This window comes from Cryptotermes secundus, unplaced genomic scaffold (assembly GCF_002891405.2).
Source record: "Cryptotermes secundus unplaced genomic scaffold, Csec_1.0 scaffold899, whole genome shotgun sequence".
Classification (NCBI taxonomy): domain Eukaryota; kingdom Metazoa; phylum Arthropoda; class Insecta; order Blattodea; family Kalotermitidae; genus Cryptotermes; species Cryptotermes secundus.
Window position 1 is genome coordinate 65,916 of NW_019731283.1, and position 20,631 is coordinate 86,546.

The 20,631-nt window shown below is 41.9% G+C and overlaps 1 protein-coding gene across 1 annotated transcript; it reads left to right on the plus strand.

The window, feature by feature from the left end:
• Positions 1-3,176: 3,176 nt before the first annotated feature.
• LOC111866927 (cytochrome P450 6j1) lies at positions 3,177-15,231 on the plus strand. The gene is made up of 6 exons (XM_023856304.2): positions 3,177-3,975; positions 5,528-5,801; positions 8,386-8,507; positions 10,020-10,241; positions 12,269-12,532; positions 13,196-15,231. The coding sequence occupies exons 1-6, from the start codon at positions 3,453-3,455 to the stop codon at positions 13,378-13,380; spliced, it is 1,590 nt and encodes a 529-aa protein (XP_023712072.1). The 5' UTR covers positions 3,177-3,452; the 3' UTR covers positions 13,381-15,231.
• Positions 15,232-20,631: the final 5,400 nt, after the last annotated feature.

Below are 20,631 nucleotides of genomic sequence, written 5' to 3' on the forward strand. Positions count from 1 at the left end.
CCAGAGTTTCGGAGGGAGTCTCTGTTTCCATCGTGAGTGTCATTTTGATGAGTGACTCGTTTGTATGTGCATGTGCGCGTAAATACATGTACATATTCAACCCTGAAAATGGAGGCATCAAACTCTTCCGAAACGTAGGTAAATACCTAAGGGGCCACACGACATCACGCAACAGGAGATAGTTTCTTCGTAAATAAACATGTTTGTACATCCTAATAGAATACGTACTCGTACTTGAAGCCAGTTATTAGCCTGCTTTCCTTATTCTGAAGAAAATAAAAATATGCTTATGTGACCTCTATGTTGTCTGCGTGTCTATGAAGCCCCTCCTTCTCCATTAACTTCTGAATGCCTGAATTAATCTTTAAGGAAATTAGTATGTATGTTGTGGCAACTGAGCCCATATCAAGAGCGTACTTCATAAATCCCTCCCGTCACTCTGTCTCTATGTGCATTCACGCATATCGATGCTAGGCAACGGCTCGGTAAACACGTTCCGTTGCAACGAACACTCTCAACACTGGAAGAATTGTTAGACGTGTGTGTCTGTGGGTCTGTTTGTGTACTTTTCCCCATCGTTGCTAGGTAACAACCAGGTAAAAATGTTTCCGCGACAACAAAGAATTGTTGGAGGCTTCTTTTTCTGTGTCATCCGTGTCGTAAAAAAGTGAAGTTATTCCTGTAACAGGCTGAGGAGACCCATAGGGTTGCGAGACGTTGAGGCTCCCACATTTTCTAGACAGTCGGTTCAAAGATGGCGGTAAATTTGTGAGCCTTACGCGCCGGCCGCCCTTTATCCCCAGGAAAATACCTGGTACTCATTTCTGTCAGAGACTGAGTCGACCCCAGGGTCATAGTGTGGCTAGAAAGATTAGGTCAATTGAAAAATCCGATGACCTCGTCGGAAATCAAGTCTGCGACCTTCAGGGTTGTAGTATAGTGCCTCAACCAACTACGCTACTACGTGCCACGCTGTCCGTATCGTATCAATGGAAAGCAGGCGATGAGCTCTCCACATAACGTCTTGCTTTCATATCTGCACGATATAAGACAGACAGACCACAATCTTTGGAAAACCCACTGTTATTCTGCTGATCGGTGAGGAAAGACGAGAACGAGGAAACTTAGACCACAAAGGCACAGTGAAGTAGGTCTGTACTAATTGTTTGGTTTAGAATGAACTAAGCTACGAACCCTTCGAGAATTATAAGAATGCAGGAAATCGTTTTACGTATAAATGAAAACTTGTTTTACGGGAGACTTATACTGGAAGAGAGTAGTCTACTTGTAAAGAGAGATTCTCTTGGTCATTATCTTCTGACCTCTGGCGTCTCTCTTAGGAATCGGTACCAGTTTTTGTTACACGCACGGACGGCATAATTATGCCAAGTACTCGTCGCTTGTATAAAGTCATGTATTATTATGTAGCAAATAAGGGGATATTTCGAAACAGATCTCGTCCTTTCACGTGTAAAAGACGCATTATATTGCGTGTGCCTTCCCAATTTGCTTGTCTCGTTTATGTATAATTAGAATTTCTTGGAAAACCACGAGAGACTACTTACGTAAACCAATATTTCAACAACAAAGTAATTATTCTACACTTGATAGCAGTAAACAAACAGATACAAATATCCTAGAAGTAAAAAAAGGGAATTCCATGTAAGCGAGACGTTGAAGCAAATGTGACACATGTCTCGTGTAATAATAATTACAGACCAATAAATCCAAATATTTGTGATTATTAGTTTAATTACAATTTTTTAAAAATTCCCTATCCATATATAAATGTAACCAAGAATTAGAATAGCATAGAAGAAAGAATAAGTTCTGGGAAGAAAACAGACTGTTAAGTGCTTAGGGGGACTCTGAACCAGGGAGTTTGTTCACTCCTATACAATAAAAGTACAGAAAGATTTTCCGCAAAAAAATAATAAAAATAAAATGCTGTTTAAAAACAAAACAATTGGTTGCGGTTAAAGAATGTTATGGCTTCATGATGAATAAGAGGTTAAGAATGCGCGAGTAAACTCTGTGTAGCCGTTGCTCTGCACGGGACGGTGCGTGTTTCAGCACAGGGACAGCTGTCCTTACTTTGTTACTACACTGGACCCACATTTTGGATCTCTGGATGGTTTAACAGTTTTTAAGAAAAGAGGGTACAGTTCAAATAGGCATTCTTTGCCCTAAAATCACACGTCAAATTTATCGGGAAACTGCTAACAGTAAGATGAGAAAACTAAAAACACAATCACTTTTCTCGTAATAAAAATGCAGTTTTGTACCATTTTTCTGTGTAGTGACTATCCGCCTAGTTGTATAGAAGGTAAATGAATTAAGCTTTTATTTCATATAGACAGATCAGAATTAAGTATTGAGAAGGATAACAAATACGCTATTAAATTATGGCTTTTACTTTGCTGTCTTCATATTTTATGTAATAAGGTAAGGTGCGTAAAATTTTTATGTCAATCTCTACGAACATCTTACCGTATATAAAACATATATGTCTAAGTAACAGATCGCCTCTGTGGTCTAGTGGTCAGAGTTCCTGGCTACAGATCCAGAGGTCTCGGGTTCGATTCTCGTCGTTACCAGATTTTCTGAGAAGTAGTGGGTCTGGAACGGGATTTACTCAGCCTCGTGAAGATAATTTAGGAGTTATTTCAAGGAAATAGCGGCTCCGGTCTAGAAAACCGAGATTAACGGGCATGGAGATCCGTTGCGCTGAACACGTGACACTCTCTAAAGTTGGCACTAACTTCGCCGGCAAGCGGCGGTCGCTCGGTCGGTATAGTTCGCTTGCGGACTAAAGCCACGGAGTTGTAAGTACAATTAAACTTCGTTCATCCCATACATTGACGATACTGGACCACAGAAATATTGACAAATATTACTTCTTCATTAGGAGCTGCTGATCCATTTCTTTGCATCGTCTAGGTACGTATTTCTAAAATATTTTCGGATACTTAAAATTTAAAACACGACGTACAGAATCCTATTGAATCATGTTACATATGTCGGTTATATTTAAAAAAATAACTCCGAACGTTCGTGTCGAGTCTTACTGCTGTAATTATACTTAATGAGGCAGTTAATTTTTTGTGACTATTAATTTGTAAAAGTTTTTATGCTTAATGTTTCGCCGATTTTCACATCGCAGCCTACAGGACACATTTAGTATTCACTGTACAACAGATTCTGCAGCATCTGGCTGTACTTCGCACATATTCTAGAATTACTTCTGATTCGAGGGAAAATAAACTATCTTCAAATCGAATTACCAGAGAAGAGCAATCTAAAAATAACAAATTCTGAATAAGAGAGACACTGCAACGCTCCTACAGTGAAACACTAATGTTTCAATTTGGAATACAATTTCTCTGAGAACTAAGATTCTAATTTGATCACGAAATAAATCTTCAGACAACATATTGCATTTCTTCTCAAGAATGGTTCTGCTGTTCGAGTCAGTAACACTCAGTATCATAGCTATTTTTACAGCTGCCTTTACTGGCGTCTACCTTTATTTCACTAGAAATTTCAACTTCTGGAAGAAACGTGGTATCCCTTACTTAAAACCCACGCCATTTGTGGGCAATCTCAAGGAACTGGTGTTCCAAAAGATCGGTATAGGGCACCATCTCCAGAAGATCTATGATGAATACAAGGACGTACCCTATGTTGGTTTATTCTCATTCGATCAGCCGAGTTTGCTGATCCGTGATTTGGAACTTGTAAAGAATATTCTGGTGAAGGACTCACAAAACTTCGCCGATCGCGTCATCACTTTTAACGAAGTGGTAGACCCCTTATTTGGGAAAACAATGTTCACACTGAAGGGGCAACGCTGGCGCCATATCAGAGTAAACTTGACTCCCGTTTTTACGTCGGGTAAGATGAAGAAGATGTTCTACTTGGTGAAGAAATGCGCCGAGGAACTTGATGATTATCTCGACAGAGCCACCGCTAACGGTAAGCCGCATACTCTTCGTAATCGTAAGGTAGTTACTTGATCACGAACTACCACATATGCAGAACTGTAAGTACACTAATTGTTTTTTTAAACATGAAATATATTTGTATGTTTCTTTGAAACGGACACATTGAAATAATTTATTTTGGCACAGTAGTTGTACCTGATCCAGAAAGCAAACAAAAAACAAACTTCGTGGCCTGCAGTCAGCAAGCAAACTATACCGACCGAGCGACCGTCGCTTGTCGGCGAAGTTAGTTCCAACTTTTGCGGACAGAGAGTGTCACGTGGTCAGCGCAACGAACCCCCACGGCCGGTTTTCTAGACCGGAGCCGCTCTTTACTTGAAATAGCTCCTCAGTTATCTTCACGAGGCTAAGTGAACCCCGTTCGAGACCCACTACTTCTCAGAAAATCTGGTAGCGCCGGGAATCGAACACGGAACCTATGGATCTGTAGCCAGGAACTCTGACCACTAGACCACAGAGGCGGTCCATGTGATCCAGAAAATACAGGATATCTGTGTTTTATTTTTCAAAATCTCTTCCAGTCCATTCAGGGCCCAGGCCACTTACTCAGTTCCGTAATCATTTTTCACAGACGTTAGGACTCCTTGGACGAGTGATCAGCCCGTCGCAAGGCCGCTACCTAAACACAGGACAACACAAACACAGAATAAAGGCATACACATGCCAAACAACCATGCTCCCAAGTGCGATTCGAACCCACGATCCCAGCGTCTGAGCGAGCGGACACAGTCCATGCCTTAGACAGCGCAGCTACCGTGACCGGCTTTGAGATTCTTAGCTCATATAAATAAATTATATTTCGTGGCGGCCCGCTGCTGAAAGGCAGAACAGGGTTCCGACCTATTCAGATATATGTGACATGACAATCGGGTTCGAGGCTGGTAAGTACTGGAGCGTTAGCACAAAATTTGCTATGATGAAGAACTCAGTTAAAACGAAACACAGGCTTAGTATTTACCAAAAGCAGGAATAGCAATTTTTATATTTTAGGAGAGAGATTCGGTTTTGTATGGCGAATACGTGAGAAATCTTGAATTCGGTGTCTGAGTTGAAATGTTGCGTGTCGTCATAATCGGTACCGTTTCCATAGCTCAAGCTGTTAGTCGCTGGCTTCCCACCGCGCGGCCCGGGTTCGTTCACGGGGTCTGGTGAAGTGGGATTTGTGGTGGACAAAGTAGAGCTGGGGCAGGGTTTTTTCCGAGTACTTCGGTTACCTCTGCCAATCTTCATTCCACCAATTGCTCCACAATCACCCTCACCTATCATCTGGGGCTGGTACAACAGGCCAGAAGTGGCCTCAGTACAAGAGACTTAGTCCCACCCCACAAGCAATAAAAGAAATAGTGTGTACCGTCCAGTAGCTTGCGTTATAAGAATCTTCCTGATACGTGTATATACCGTTTTGAACTATCCCTTCGAAGGGCCCAGTCACTGTTTTCCTATCCTGATATTCTTTGCACTTCCCGAAGTTTGATGTAGTGCTCGAAGGGAGAGGTTCTCTCTGTATCTCTGGATGTTGATAGGATCCTCCGTGGAGGTGAAAGAGGCGATGGCCAGGTTCACAACCGACGTGATAGCGTCATGTGCCTTCGGCATTGACAGCAATTCGCTCAAGAACCCCGACGCCGAGTTTAGGTACCACTTACGGAATGTATTCGGCTCATCAGTTATGAAGGAATTTTCCATACTGATGGCGTTCTTTCCGTCGTCTCTCCCGAAACTGTTCAGGCCGAAGTACGTGGATAACTCGACTTCCGATTTTATTAGAAGAACGGTGTGGAGTACTGTGGAGTACAGGTGAGTCCTTCTGTCTTTTTAGCAACATTTCGTGGAAAGTGATTTATAGAGAGGGCTGGTCATTCCTAATTGAATCTCATATATAAACGTGCACAATAAAGTCTATATATACCGTATTTACGCATGTATAGGCCGCGTGCGTGTATAGGCCGCAGCACAATTTTCAGACAGAAATTATAGAAAAAATAATTTTCTTTGGAATATTATTTCAGGAGTAGAACACTCTGTATTACTAATTATGAATATAATTTTTTTAAATGAAGTGTGATTTCGAATATTTCGAATATAAGCCGCACCTCAGTTTTCCTCTTGAATTTTGGGCAAAAAATGTGCGGCCTATACATGCGTAAATGCGGTATATTGGTTTTTACCGTCGACACAACAAATCTACCAGATAATTCGCTCACACTAATTGTGCGCTTATTTGGGTTAAAATATAATTTCGCTACATGTTTCGGCTTTTCATGAAGACGTCTTCAGACGATACATTCTATAAACTTAAATTATTTTATTGCGAATTATTTGGTAGATCTGTTGTGTCGACGGTAAAAATCAATGTATGGATATATATATAAGTAAACAAAGTAAAGGCATCCCTTTAACAGGCCGTGGAGGCCCATAGGGTTGTGAGATGTTGAGGTTCCCACATTTTCTAGACAGTTGGCTCATAGGTAGCGGAGAGGTTGTCAGCCTTACGCGCCGGCCGCCCTTTACCCCCGGGAAGATTCCTGGTACTCATTTCCGTTAGAGGCTGAGTCGACCCCAGGGCCATAGTGCGACTGGAAGGATTAAATAAATTGAAAAAATCCACCTCATCGGGATTCGATCCGCGAACTTCCGTCTTATAACATAGTGCCTCAACCAACTACACTATCGCGGGACCCCGGATATATATACTATATATTGACAGTGATAAAACGACGGGATTCACTCCTTGAAGAGTGTACAATAAAGACAATACAGTTCTTCGCATTCTAGCATTACATTAAAATTTTCATTATTAACAAACCGATAGGTTGAGATGGAACGCAGAGAAAGCCGATTTCTACTCATTTTGTAACAATACGATAGTGTTCCCTATTCACCACATTGGTACAATTCTGCATAGAGCATTTGAAATCAATTGAACGGAGCGAAGTTCTTCTCAGGAAGCTAATGCTTGCCGAACTATTGATGAAACTCCGCAAACTTATGCAACCCGGATATTCCTTTGCCTCTTCACAAGAACCGTCATCCTGTCCTTATTCTGAAATAAATGTATCCATGTTGGATCTGAGATACTCACGGCGTTGGCTTCTGAGTTGTAACGCAGATTAATTTGGAGACAGACGTTTCGGAGGAGCTTGTTACTTCAATTTTCAGGATCGAAGGAAAAACCAAGCAAGCAACCAGCAGAAGCAGGCAGCAAGCTCATGAATGTATTCTTCAAATGACTTAAGTTCACAATTGAAAAGTTTTCAAGAATCCATTAATGAGAGACATTCAAAATATCATTAGAAGCAGAGATATCGGTTCAAAGCACTGCAAACACTGACCTAGACCACTATACGTCGGAAGAGAAATGGATTGTCGCTGATCACGGAATAACCGATAGCAATGAAATTCTTCCGACCGGTAAAACCGGTTTCTAGAAAATCGTCATCTTGCGGTTGATCGCCCCGTGGGCACACTTTGTTTTCCTGAAGATACTAAGAATGTGGTGTCATTTAGCGAGATAATATTCATGAAGTACTGAAATTTAGTCGAAACCGCTAGAGCTGCGCTCTAGAAAATCGATGCGATGTTCTTTGCGGCCAGACCGAGTTGACCTTATTTTTGGAGCTAGAATGTTCGCGTTCACGGGGCACCGAATTATGAAAGATAAACTATTACACGCACAACATGAATAAAACTGTCCGAAGTTGAGGAGCCAGCGAGGTGCACAATGAAATATTCACAGATTCATGTATACGAGTACATACACACATACATATATTGACATATACGGACAGATACTGATAGAAAGACGGATGGAATTAGAAAAAGAACTTTTTACATTACGGGTGGGGGGGGGGGGCAAAACACGGTGAAGTCTTCAAAATCTTGAGGTTGGATTGTCTTCAGTATCGCGATGCTTTCTCTTATAGGACTACATTACGCACGTGAGAGGTAAAAACATCCGAAAACACGATCCTTTTATGTCTTCCTAGTATTCTAACTGGACTGTGAGCTGTTTAATTTCCCATAAGTTGGGAGTTTTCAGTGCAGCTTTAAGTTCCTGGTAATCATTTCCACAACTTAATAAGTAAATTAATCACGTGTATTATTCCAAACTTTATCGAAATCAGTACACTGCTAAAATATGATGCTGCAGAAGATGTTTACTATGTTATGTCTACTTGCTTTATGTCTGGCAGGTATTTATCCGGATGAATTCAAAGATAGGGTTTCAAATAAAATATAAGCTGCAACTTAGAGTCCAGTATGGATTCAGAATATGAATTTAGTTAAACAATTGCATTCTATTATGTGAAAGAATAAATAGACAATTTTCTTTTGCAGACGTATTTAGGACAATATTATTGTACCTTCCGTTTGTTTTCAGGGAGAAACATGGGATGGACCGAAAGGACTTTTTGGATAGCATGATTGAATTGAGAAATAGGGGCAAGCACATTACACAAACTGACTCTCCAGAAAATGGTCAGAAGGACTCTCCGAAATTCAGTAAGTTCTTTAAGTTTGGCTGTGACGTCACTGCTGTCCAGAGATCGTCCCCTTTCCTGTACGCGGTGCTGTTCCGCCATTTGCTTGATAAGCTGGAAAATGTAACCTCAGTCCGACATTTCTGCCAAATTCGTTTCCAGATGTTCAGTTCTTCAATGCCAAAACTTGCTGCCCTTTTATAAATAATATAAATAGGTAAGGAAGATGGGAACTGCCAATTCAGTCCAGGCGTTCTTCATTTATAATATTACACAGGACAGAAATATCTTTCGTTTCATCATCTTGAAAACTGAGAAGCTAAAAAGTGGTACGAGGTATAAGATATGTGTTACATTTTTCTCTACAACTCATGATCGCAACATTTTTTCGTTTCGATAAATATTTGGCGAGTTAATATCGAGATCCACGCAGAAATACGCTCAGGTTTTCGTACGAATTTTCTATTATATTTGTCGCGTATCAACCAAAATTGGAATAGGTAAATATACTTTAGTAATGTTTAATGAAAACTCTTTAGTAGTTCCCAAGTTGTTACATAACGACGGACAGACAGATGGATGGAGGGACAGATATGTCGAAGCTAACAGATATATTTTGTAGCTTTTCGTAGCCAACGCGCCCAGCAGTAACAAATGCAACGCACTTGCAATGGAGAAGCACTGAAATGAAATATATAGCGGAGATTATCTGTACTCTCCTCAGAACAACTGTTTTTAGCATCAGAAGGTATCGACACCAGCAACGAACAAAGAATCCAAGCAGAGAGCGTGTTCTGTTGCATTCTATATCTCCAACGAGGCAGGAATGTGTCATCAGTTCGAGTTCTGGGCGCTGTGCCCTAGGAGAAAGAAAACTGTTTATTATAAGTGTGTTTGGGCCTCAGAACCAGCCTGGTAATAGCGAAAGAAAAATTTCTGTCCCTAACCGAAATTGAATTCCAATATCCAAATTAATAGCAGGCCATTTTACTGACTAAGGCGTCCCGCTCATAGAAATATGCTAGGAGTCACGGTTAGAGTCATTGTTCTGTGAAATCTTGCTGAAATCAAGAAGATGAATAGACAGGATTAATTTTGAGTGTTTTGGATCTTATATGCATATTTAAATTGTTAAATTGTTATCGCTGACTTTTTTTCTCCCTCTTCGCTCCCACTTTGGGGCATAGGGCTGATTTCTCAGTTTCATTGATCATGTTACAGACGGTGAGACTCCTTGGACGAGTGATCAGCTCGTCGCAAGGCATCTACGTAAACAAATGATAACAGAAACACAGAATAAACGCATACACACATCAAACATCCATGCCTTGTGTGGGGTTCGAACCAACGGTCAAGGCTTCCGAGCGAGCAGTGACCGGCTATAAATGACTTAGGATACATTAATGAAATAGACATAAACGTGAGCAACCCCGTTGGAGCAGGAGGAACTAACAACACAGACTACAGATTTCTCATGGAAGCTGACCAGTAGCTTTCACAGACGATATTAGGGGCACATGATTTCGTTTTTCAGAAATTGATGGCGATGACTTTGTGGCTCAAGCATTCGCATTTCTGGCTGCGGGCTTCGAGACGTCGGCTACGACAATGAGCTTCGCACTGTTCGAGCTTGCACTGCAACCACGCATTCAGCGCAGGCTGAGGACGGAGATAGCCCAGGTGCTGCGCAAACACAGCGGAGAACTGACGTATGACGGGATGCAGGAGATGTCGTACCTCGATATGGTGGTCTCTGGTAAGGGACTGGACAGAGGCTACACTTTGTAGGATTTGCGGTTTCCACAGCCATGTTTTGTGAAGAATGCCGTTTTCTGGGATGTGGCGCCGTGTGGTTCTTGTGTGAACCGACTCCTAGTCACCTGCTCACGCTGGGCCATTTCTCGCGGATTTTATACCGTGAAGATGGAGGCGATATGTTCCTCCGAAACGTTGGTTCGCACAAGATCTACACTGCACCACATTCCAGAAGACGGCATTCTTCAGGTTACACGTTGTTCGGAAATTTGTTGAAATCCGAGGACCTATATTCATTTTACGCAGTAGATTCTGCTCAGTGACTTAAGTTCACTGAAGAAGCCATTTCAATTGAAATAAGCAAAACTTTGTTACTGCAGTAGAAAGGGACCGGAAAAGCCATCGTAGTGACTTCCTTTCAGGAGTTGTCACTCGATTCGTCTTTAGGGAATGAGAAAAATACTTTAATCCCAGCCAAGACTCGAACCAGGTAAGCTACATCCCGATTTCGCCTCTGTTACGTCACTATGCCCGACACATCTGAACTGAACAGCTTATATTTTATTTCCGACGGACGCCTGATTCTTGTGAACTATATGCCAATATGGAATCAATCACAATGGTCACCATAACCATCTAGGCGGTATTTCAGGTTTCAATTGGCTATCCTAGCATGTTCCCAAAACTACTGAGATCACGAAGCTAATCAGCAAGGAGATAGGGTATTTTGGTCGATATTAACCCCTCACTTGGCCGCCCCATAGCTCAAGCGGTTAGTCGCTGGCTTCCCACCGCGGTGGCCCGGGTTCGATCCCGGGTCTGGTCAAGTGGGAGTGGTGGAGAAGGTGGCGCTGGGGCGGCTTTTCTCCGAGTACTTCGGTTTCCCCTGCAAATCTTCATTCCACCAAATTCTCCATCATCATGATCACCCGGGGCAGGCTACAATAGGCCAATCAATGGTCGCCGTGCCGAGTGGACCCAGTTGGACTCCACCCCCCACTAAGCGAATTAAAAAGAATTAAATTTAACCCCTTACTTTCCGAATTCGAAGCAGATGTGCTATTTACTTGAATGTGACTTAAGGTAGGAACAGATCTTCATATTGTAGAGCGAACAGCAATGCATTAGGCGAATAAACGACAGTGTTATGCAATGGGTTTCTAGCAACGGATCGGTACACACGTTCCCGAGACAATGGTTAAGCGTGCAACGGGGCAAACGGGGTGTTGCCTACGCGGTCCGTGCCGAGGCTTATAAACAAGAGAACTGGGACAGCCACTTAGGTTGATATTTGTGCAGTCAGTTCTGACCTGGAATCTTGAAGGAAGGATCTGAGTGCGGGAAGCTGAAGAATTTCTACCGTTAGAAGCTCTTGCCAGGGAACGGCTGGTTAAGACATAACAGGCTGGAAATGGATTAGCAGATGCTGTGGTGATTTTTAAAATGTGGAGATCAGCGGTAGCGCTGTAATTACGTGTAGTTACGAGTGGTGTATTCAAGTGGTCAATAAATCATTCATCCTTCCCTACCCCGTCCATAGTGACACCCCTGAATCTTGACAATATTTTTCTCACCATTAAGAAAACGTAGGTGTCCATATGTACGTATTCACATCGCAGAATTCTGATGAGGGGGTTACTTAAATAAGAAGCCTGCTGTTTATTATGACTGGGCTATTAACTTAGATAGTAATTTCTTTAGCTGCAGAGAGTGAGGGGAGGTTCACGTTCTGCTGAGAAAGGGATAAGAAGAAGAAAACCATCTGGTCTAGGGCATAGCTAGAAAAGCTATGGCAATGGCTGTGGGAACGAAATCCGTGGCTTTCAGTCCACAAGCGAACTATACCGACCGAGCGACCGCCGCTTGTCAGCGAAGTTAGTGTCAACTTCTGCGGATAGAGGGCGTCGCGTGGTCAGTGCGACGGATTCCCACAGCCGTTAATCTCGGTTTTCTAGACCGGAGGTTGTAGGATATGATTATATTTTATGTAACTGACAATGGTTGACCATGTAACGTGCATTTTCACAGAAATATTGCGGAAGTATCCGGTGCTCCCATTTCTGGACCGGAAGTGCGTCCGTGATTACGAACTTCCAGACCCTTCCGGAAAGAGAACAGTGATCCTACCAGCCGGAACTGGAGTATATATTCCAGTAATGGCTATCCAGCATGACCCTAAGTACTACCCAGAACCTGAAAAGTTCGACCCGGAACGTTTCACAGACGAGAAGAAACAGAGTCGACCGAACTACACATATTTTCCGTTTGGAGAGGGCCCAAGAGTATGCATAGGTAAGGACAAGCAGTCAAACCGCTGTTGTTCTGTTCTAGAGTCGCCTTATTAAGGATATGCCTCCCGGTACAGCAAATGCTGATATGTTTGGCTAACAGGTTACTAAGCAATAACGTATTAATAGTTGAGATTCGTAGAGTTTTTAAATATTGATTGAGATTAAAAATATAAATAATAAAGAAGAAAGGGTTGTTTTCCAACACCCTCCGTGTGGAGGTGGGGTCGAATACCTCCACCGTGACCGTGCGAGTCGTAGGAGGCGACAAAAGGAAAGTCTCAAATCTGGAACAGTAAAATATGGTCGCGAGTCCCAAGGGACTCAGACCCGAGAAATATTGCACTGGCAAGGGCCAGCAGCATATACAAAAGGCAGACCCGTCCTCTCGTTAGAGAGGGCACCCCATAAAAACAAGACCGTAACTGTCAAAGAGTAATACATATCTGGTCATGAGCCTCAGATGGGGCTCGACACCAAGACTTACTGACTGACTGACTGTCAGTAACAATGTCACTTGACTTGACTTGATGTTTTCCAGGAAACCTATTCTGAGTATATTATTTTCAGGTCGTACCGATGGTTACGATCTGAAAAGAATGTTGCCTTATTTGCGTCAATTTTATCTCGAGTGCCGTTACAACTGTTTTCTTTCATTTGTTACTAGGATTGCGATTTGGGTTGATGCAGGTCAAGGCAGGACTGATCCAAATCCTGTCCCGCTATGAGGTAGCTCCTTGCAAGGACACGCCTGTGTCCATCACGTTCGATCCGAGGACTTTCCTGTTGTCTGCAATAGGCGAGATACCCCTGTCTTTCAACAGACGCAGGTCTGAAGACACATCGGGCTAGAGCACGTACGCATTCATAAGTAAATCTGCAGGAAGACAAGCAGCTAATTGGAAAAAAAAAAATGAAGATAGATATGCAAATTGTGTGTAACATGTAGCATTGCGTAAATTTTTAATATTAGGTTTTCCAGGCCGAATTATGGAACTCACATTTTCAGTATAATTTCTAAGGCTTAATTAATCAGTCACAAAGCAATTCGAATTACTGTAAGCTGTTGCATAAGCCTGTTATACAGCCACAGAAATACAGTGTAAAAGAAAACAACTCAGAAATGTAAGGAAAATACGTACACAACACGTGAAGAAGACGCACGAGTTCATAATAACACGGAATCTAACAAGATATGGTAATTACCGATTAATCGAATTAACCAAAAGTTTAACGTTAGAGATATGATTGTCAAACATACTGACGTTGATACGTATTTCACTCGCAGCTAAGACACCGTGAACACGGACATTTATGAAGTGAAAACTACAAAATTATCTGTTTCTCGCCGGAACTCTTTGCTTTCAAAAGCAAACGATAAGAAATTAAACCGTTGTATACGTCCCTTATAACTAATGCCCCAAAATAACTATTTTGATTGGTAAGAACAGACATACACAAGTATGAATTACATTAGTTTCTGTTACATATGCAGAATTTGAACAGCCGTTCACAGGACCTGAACCAGTTTGAGTTGCCAAGAAAGCAGTCAGGAACCAGACGAACAGAAATCACACAAAAAAATAAAATGCATTGAGAATCCGTAACTGGACTCAGACAAAGGGACTTATGCCAGGGCCCTCTGCCAGAAGATCGAAGTATGTATAAAATTAAACAGAAACCAATTAAGGTAGGTGGTAGGACTACTTACAGGACACTGCCACATTAAAGGACACCTTCTCAAACTGGGATTGACAGATGATCCAACTTGTGAAAGGTACTTAGAAGATGAATCAGCCACACATATCCTATATGGTTGTGAAGCCATAACTTATTTAATATTTCGTCACCTGGGTCACTATGAAGCCCCCATAAACAAATTCCCACATTTCTTTCGAAATGTAGGATTGATAAAGGGTTAATCAATGGGGAAGACCAATAGATCATTGAAGGTCGTAGTGCAAGGGCTGGGTTATTATGGTCCACCCTTCACACATTCATTTTTTCATTAATTTATATAGGAATGTTTTATATATTTAGAGGTAATTGGGTAGCAGTTATACTTGGTTGATGTACTAACTTATGGTGTCAGAAACTGTCACATGTGCTTCAGGTGTTGAAGACTAGTAACACCTGATGACTCAGAGTCTCATTTGGTATAGGCTGAAAATGGAATACCAATACATGTGCCTGTATATTCAGACTGCAACAAAAGTACGGACATAAAGACAGCGCACAGCAGAGTAATGTGCAGAGATACTGTACATACAGCAGAGTAATGTGTAGAGACATACATCAGAGTAATGTGTAGAGACATACATCAGAGTAATGTGCAGAGATACTGTACATACAGAGGAGTAATGTGTAGAGACATACAGCAGAGTACTGTGCAGAGATACTGTACATACAGCAGAGTAATGTGTAGAGACATACAGCAGAGTAATGTGCAGAGCTACTGTACATACAGCAAAGTAATGTGCAGAGATACTGTACATAGAGCAGAGTGGGGTGCAGATGTACATAGAGCAGAGTAATGTGTAGAGACATACAGCAGAGTAATGTGCAGAGCTACTGTACATACAGCAAAGTAATGTGCAGAGATACTGTACATAGAGCAGAGTGGGGTGCAGATGTACATACAGCAGGGTAATGTGCAGAGATACTGTACATACAGCAGAGTAATGTGTAGAGACATACAGCAGAGTACGGTGCAGAGATACTGTACATAGAGCAGAGTGGGGTGCAGAGGTACATACAGCAGAGTAATGTGCAAAGATGCATATAGGAATGTAATGAGTAGAGATAAAAACAATTAAATTTTTGGGTGGCAAGATTTTTGAAACAAATAATCGATTCTTCTATTCCGAAGGAAAAACTGATATCTTTCCCGAGCAATCGTTAAATATATATTTAAAAAATATGTTCGTGTTTAGAAGGTAGAACAAACTGGTAACTTTACGGCCATCGAGCTGCACAGAAAAGAAATTCTGATAGAACAAGATGGGTCACATTGCGCTTTTCTGTGACATGGCACTGAGTACTCTAGGAGGCCACATATCAGATTATGCTGTATCTTAATCTGGAAGACAGCAACACGGATCCTAACTATTGTCAAAACCTTAAATCATATATATAGAACATATTATTTAAACTATAGCTGAGTTAGTTAGTCTTAACTCTGTAGCAAATTAACAATAAAAATATGCGCATATAATTAGCATAAACTAAAAAACTATAAAAACCTAACCACCCTGGCCTGTAGTCCGCAAGTGAACTATACCGACCGAGAGACCGCTGCTTGTCGGCGAAGTTAGTGCCAGCATTCGTGGATAGAGGGTGTCGCGTGATCAGCGCAATGGATCTCCAAGGCCGTTAATCTCGGTTTTCTAGACCGGAGCCGCTATTTCCATTCAAGTAGCTCCTCAGTTATCCTCACGAGGCTGAGTGGACCCCGTTCCAGACCCACTATTTCTCAGAAAATCTGGTAGCGCCGGGAATCGAACCCGGGACATGTAGATCTGTAGCCAAGAACTCTGAACACTAGACCATAGAGGCGGTCCCATAATTAGCATAAATAGAGTCTAAATACACCCAATTTGGCTGCCAAAGGAACAAGCTAGTATTATTCAAGAAGGGCAGAAAATTATTTTATACTTGTGGTAAACACCAATAGAACCGAGCAAGTTGTTTCAGGTGGCAAAGCTTCTTACTTGTAATCTGGACATCCCCGATTGGAATAACGGCAAAGAAATCGAATTGCCTGAGGTACTGTGTTGTTTTTCTCAGCCCTTTCCATGTTGATATTGGACAACCCCTTCAACTGGACCCAGGCTAATTTCTTTCCAATCTTTTCAAATTCACATATTGTATCACGAAAAGTAAATCTCTGAAGTTGATGCAGCGACCTTGTCTCATCTGTAAAACCACAAATCCACAGTAATGATGCTACTCAGTCCTGCAGCACATGTTCACCGATGTGGCCGTTATTCTGTTGCTGTTTCACTCTGTTCCATACATTTAGCCCACTTCAAATGCCACTACAGCTGCTGAAATGAAAAAAGGATTCCTTGCCTTTGCTTTTCCTCCGAAACATAAAAATAAATGCTACAGCTAGTGAATATTTGGATTCCTCTTCAGCGCATGTGCAACGAAATCAAGAACAAAACACTGCTGGATTCTTGTTCGACCGACAAGTTCAATCTTGAAAGATTTGATCCTTATCAAGTAAAAGTTTTCGACTTAGAGCAATATTTCTTACAGAAAATCAACCTTTGTAAAATTCTTATACCATTTCTGGAAAGCAACAGCGCGATTATTGGGAAGTAATTCACGGTCATTAAATTCCGTCCGCATTTGTTACGCATATGTGGAGTTTGAATCCCGAAAAGGGTGCTGAATTTTTATCCCTTTCTTCCTGTTTAGAATTCTCCTGTCCTGCGAAGACACATATCTTAGGCTGGTGTGTTCTCAAACCCAAGAAGTACAATGCGGTCTATAGAATAAATGCAAGGATGATGTTTCCATAAGGAAGTTTACTGTGCACAGTCTAAGTGGGTTTTAACTTTGGCATTTTATTTAAACTTCAGAGCAATCAATTTTCCCTCTCACTTGAGACTAAAACATCCATTCGACGGGTTCTTTAAAGGAGAGTCACATTTGATCAGAAACAAAGTCTCTATCAATAAGAAGCATGCAGTTGTCCATGAAGTTTTCCTGAAGACCATTGTTGAGGTAAGGAAAAAGAGTGTGGTAGGAATTTCAGTCGCAAACATAGAGGACAGCGGAATTAGTAGGAAGCTGGTAGTTCGTACGTATGTAGTTTCTAAACTACTTCACAGAAAGTTAATAGAAAGTCCGTCGAGTGTAACAATTTGTAGGTCGCTTTTTATTATTATTTCTGCCTTACATGTTTCGGTTTGACACAACCATCATCAGAGGCACTGAACACAGCATCGATCTGGGACACCGCATTCAGCTTCAGAATACCTCCATCCTCGCCACCAAGACCCGCTATATGGATCGCATTATTAGGGAGGCAATTGAGATTGAACTGCATCCAGGATATATGAACAGAGAAGGGGGGGGTCTCAGCAAGTCTTGGAAACCTCTCATCTNCACACTACTGTTTTCACTTGTATACTTGCCCTTCCCCCCTTCCTTCTCTGCTCTCACATAGCTGTGTATATTTCCAACACAGTCTGCTTTTACCGGTTCTCACGGTCTCTTCGCTTGCAGACTTCTTATATTTTTTCTTCTACCCTGAAGATGGAGGCGATACGTTCCTCCGAAACGTCGGTTAACACCACATATACATGGTGCCAAATCCCAGAAGACTGCTTTCTTTATAGTCACCGCCGTGAAAGCCTCAAATCTTACAATCGAAGAATTCTTTTGAATTTTTTTAATAGCGTTGTCGTACTGATAAATTTGAAGCATGTGTTTTCGTGTAGAATGACTTATTCTGACAAGTTTATATTAACATATTATTGATAAACTATTCTTTTGTGGTAGTCTTGGAGTTAATGCTGTAGGTAATACCCAAAGCTTAGCCAATAATATGAAAAGAAATAAAATAAAATTCGTTCACTCAAATTTCTTTCCCCAATTTGAGTATGTGTCGCGATAATCTTGGAGGAAAAAGTATGTACATATGTAAAATTGTCCTTAAAAAAGTTCGATTTAAATGAAACATAAAACGAACTGGCAAATTTTTCTTAAAAATCTCCTATATCAAATTTCGTCAAAATCTGTTTATCATCTCCAGAAGGTTTTAATGAGTAGGAAAACCAGAAGGAAACAGACCACTGGGAAGATCTAGTAGTAAGCGGTAGGATAACATTAAAATTGATCTTAGAGAAATATTGTGGCGTGGTATAGACTGAATTCATCCGGCTCAGGATAGAGACTAGCGGTGGGCTCTCGTTAACACGGTATGGAATTTTCGGGTTTCATAAAATGCTGTAAAATCATAACTTGCTGAGCGAGTGAGTTAGCTAGTTAGTGTTAGTAGGCAAACAGGGATGCAAACTTGCCTGAACACGTCCACTTACATGCTGCTAAAGCGAAATATGGTACAGAACTGGGAGTGCCAGTGTTAAACAGCGTAGTGAGCCCAACATACGGATCTGAATGCTCTAGTCAAGGCAGGATACGATGACAGATTTTTGTGTTAACGATGCTGAATTTTCTTGTGCTACTGCCGGTAAGTTCGATAGTTATTAGCATCGACATTGCAGTAAGTATAGGCCATTAGACCAATCAGTGGCCGTCGTGCCGAGTGGACCCAGTTGGACTCCACCCCTCACTAAGGAAATTAAAAAATGAAAAGCATAGGCCACGATTTGGACATGACCTTTGGTTTGAGCGTGTGAAGTGTGGCAAGGAGTAGCAGGGCAGTGGTTGCATCAACAATATGAAAAGGGAAAGGGAGGGCGAGGCACTGTTATAAGTATATATATATTTTTCCCCTTGGCACTACAGCCCCAGTGGGCCTAGGCCTACCTCCATGAACTTCTCCGTTCACTTCGGTCTTTCTAGATCTTACACATTCGGTAGGATTCCTTGGGCTGGTGATCAGTTCGTCGCAAGGCCTCTACCTGTACACAAACACAGAAGAACGCATACAAACACAAACTAAACATCCATGCCCTGAGTGGGATTCGAACCCACGATCCCGGTTTCCAAGCGAGCGAAGACAGTGCATTCCTTAGACCGCTCGGCTACCGTGACCGGCATAAGCAATTACGTCAGCGGGCGGGGCCTAATTCACTGCGACTTCTGTTGAGAACGACCAGGTCTAAAACCACGAAGAGTTGTAATGTATAGACCTTAAGTATCCCTGTGCTTAATTAGTAAAGTACCACATCATGAGGGGATTGGAAGTGGACCATTTTTGACCTCGTCACTAGATGTAGTTGAACGGTTACCTTTATGACCCGGATTCACATACGCAGATAAGACAGCATTGTTAAACTCATAAGCCCATTTGTGTTCTCTCTGAATGCAAACAAGCTGAAAATATGAGGAAATATAAGGTAAAGCTATCCCTGTAACAGGCTGTGGAGGCCCATAGGGTTGTGAGACGTCGAGGCTCTCTCATTTTCTCTAAATAATCGGCTTACAGATGGAGGTGAGGTCAGGCTCACTGGCCAGCCGCCCTTTACCCACCAGCAAGATTCCTGGTACTCATATCTGTTAGAGGCTGAGTCGACCCCAGGGTCATAGTGCTGCTGGAAGGATTAGATCAATTGAAAAATCCAATGACCTCATCAGGAATCGAACCCACGACATTGTGGCTTGTAGCATAGTGCCTCAACCAACTATGCTACCGCGTGACCCATACACATGGGAGACTACAGTTAAAGATGTAACCCTACGTTACGGTTACGAGGGAATATGAAGGAATGTATGAATGTATAAGGGGTGGGACTTCTTGGCCCTTGCACCGCGACCACAGTGATCTATTGTGCCTTACGAGGGAATATAGATTGTATGTATTGTTGTTAGCAGGAGATTGGAATGGAAGGATGTAACCAGTCGTGTGTCGCAGCAGCTTCGTGCTAGCCTTTGTAATGACACGATAAAATATGTGGAATTATGATTATTATTAAGTTCAATGCGTAAGAGATGTTTACAGCAATTTCGGCTTAGAAGGAAGGGGTTTATGCAAGCCTCATAAGCCCTAGCTGACTGGTAGAGACACCGAGAGGGGAACAGCGTTAATCACGGTCAAAACATTATGTCATAACAAGGTCATAGTCTCATCGCTTCTGAAGGTCATCATACCAAGTCAGTGATAACCTCATACCATAAATAAACAAAACAATAAATACATAACTAAGTCTAGCGGCGCTTAGCTAATCAAGGGCTGTCTGATATCCGAAGTTATCACGACCGGGAACAAAAGGACCCCGGTCTTCTGGCTGGGACACTAATGGTTCCAGAGAGATATCATACCGTGAAGATGGAGGCAGAATGTTCCTCCGAATAGTTGGTATACGTCTACAAACTAAATGCGGCGTAATTCGTTCCATAAGGAGCAGAGTAAGATTATATCACCATGCTGCCTGTTTTTAATAAATTTTAATAAACCTAATTAGTTTC

What these genes read in the sequence shown, in the direction of transcription:
- LOC111866927 (XM_023856304.2), top strand. Translation starts at nt 3,453, where the DNA reads ATGGTTCTGCTGTTCGAGTCAGTAACACTCAGTATCATAGCTATTTTT. An exon ending in CGACAGAGCCACCGCTAACG is followed by an intron (nt 3,976 to 5,527) that starts GTAAGCCGCATA and finishes GGATGTTGATAG; the next exon opens with GATCCTCCGTGGAGGTGAAA. An exon ending in GGGCCCAAGAGTATGCATAG is followed by an intron (nt 12,533 to 13,195) that starts GTAAGGACAAGC and finishes ATTTGTTACTAG; the next exon opens with GATTGCGATTTGGGTTGATG.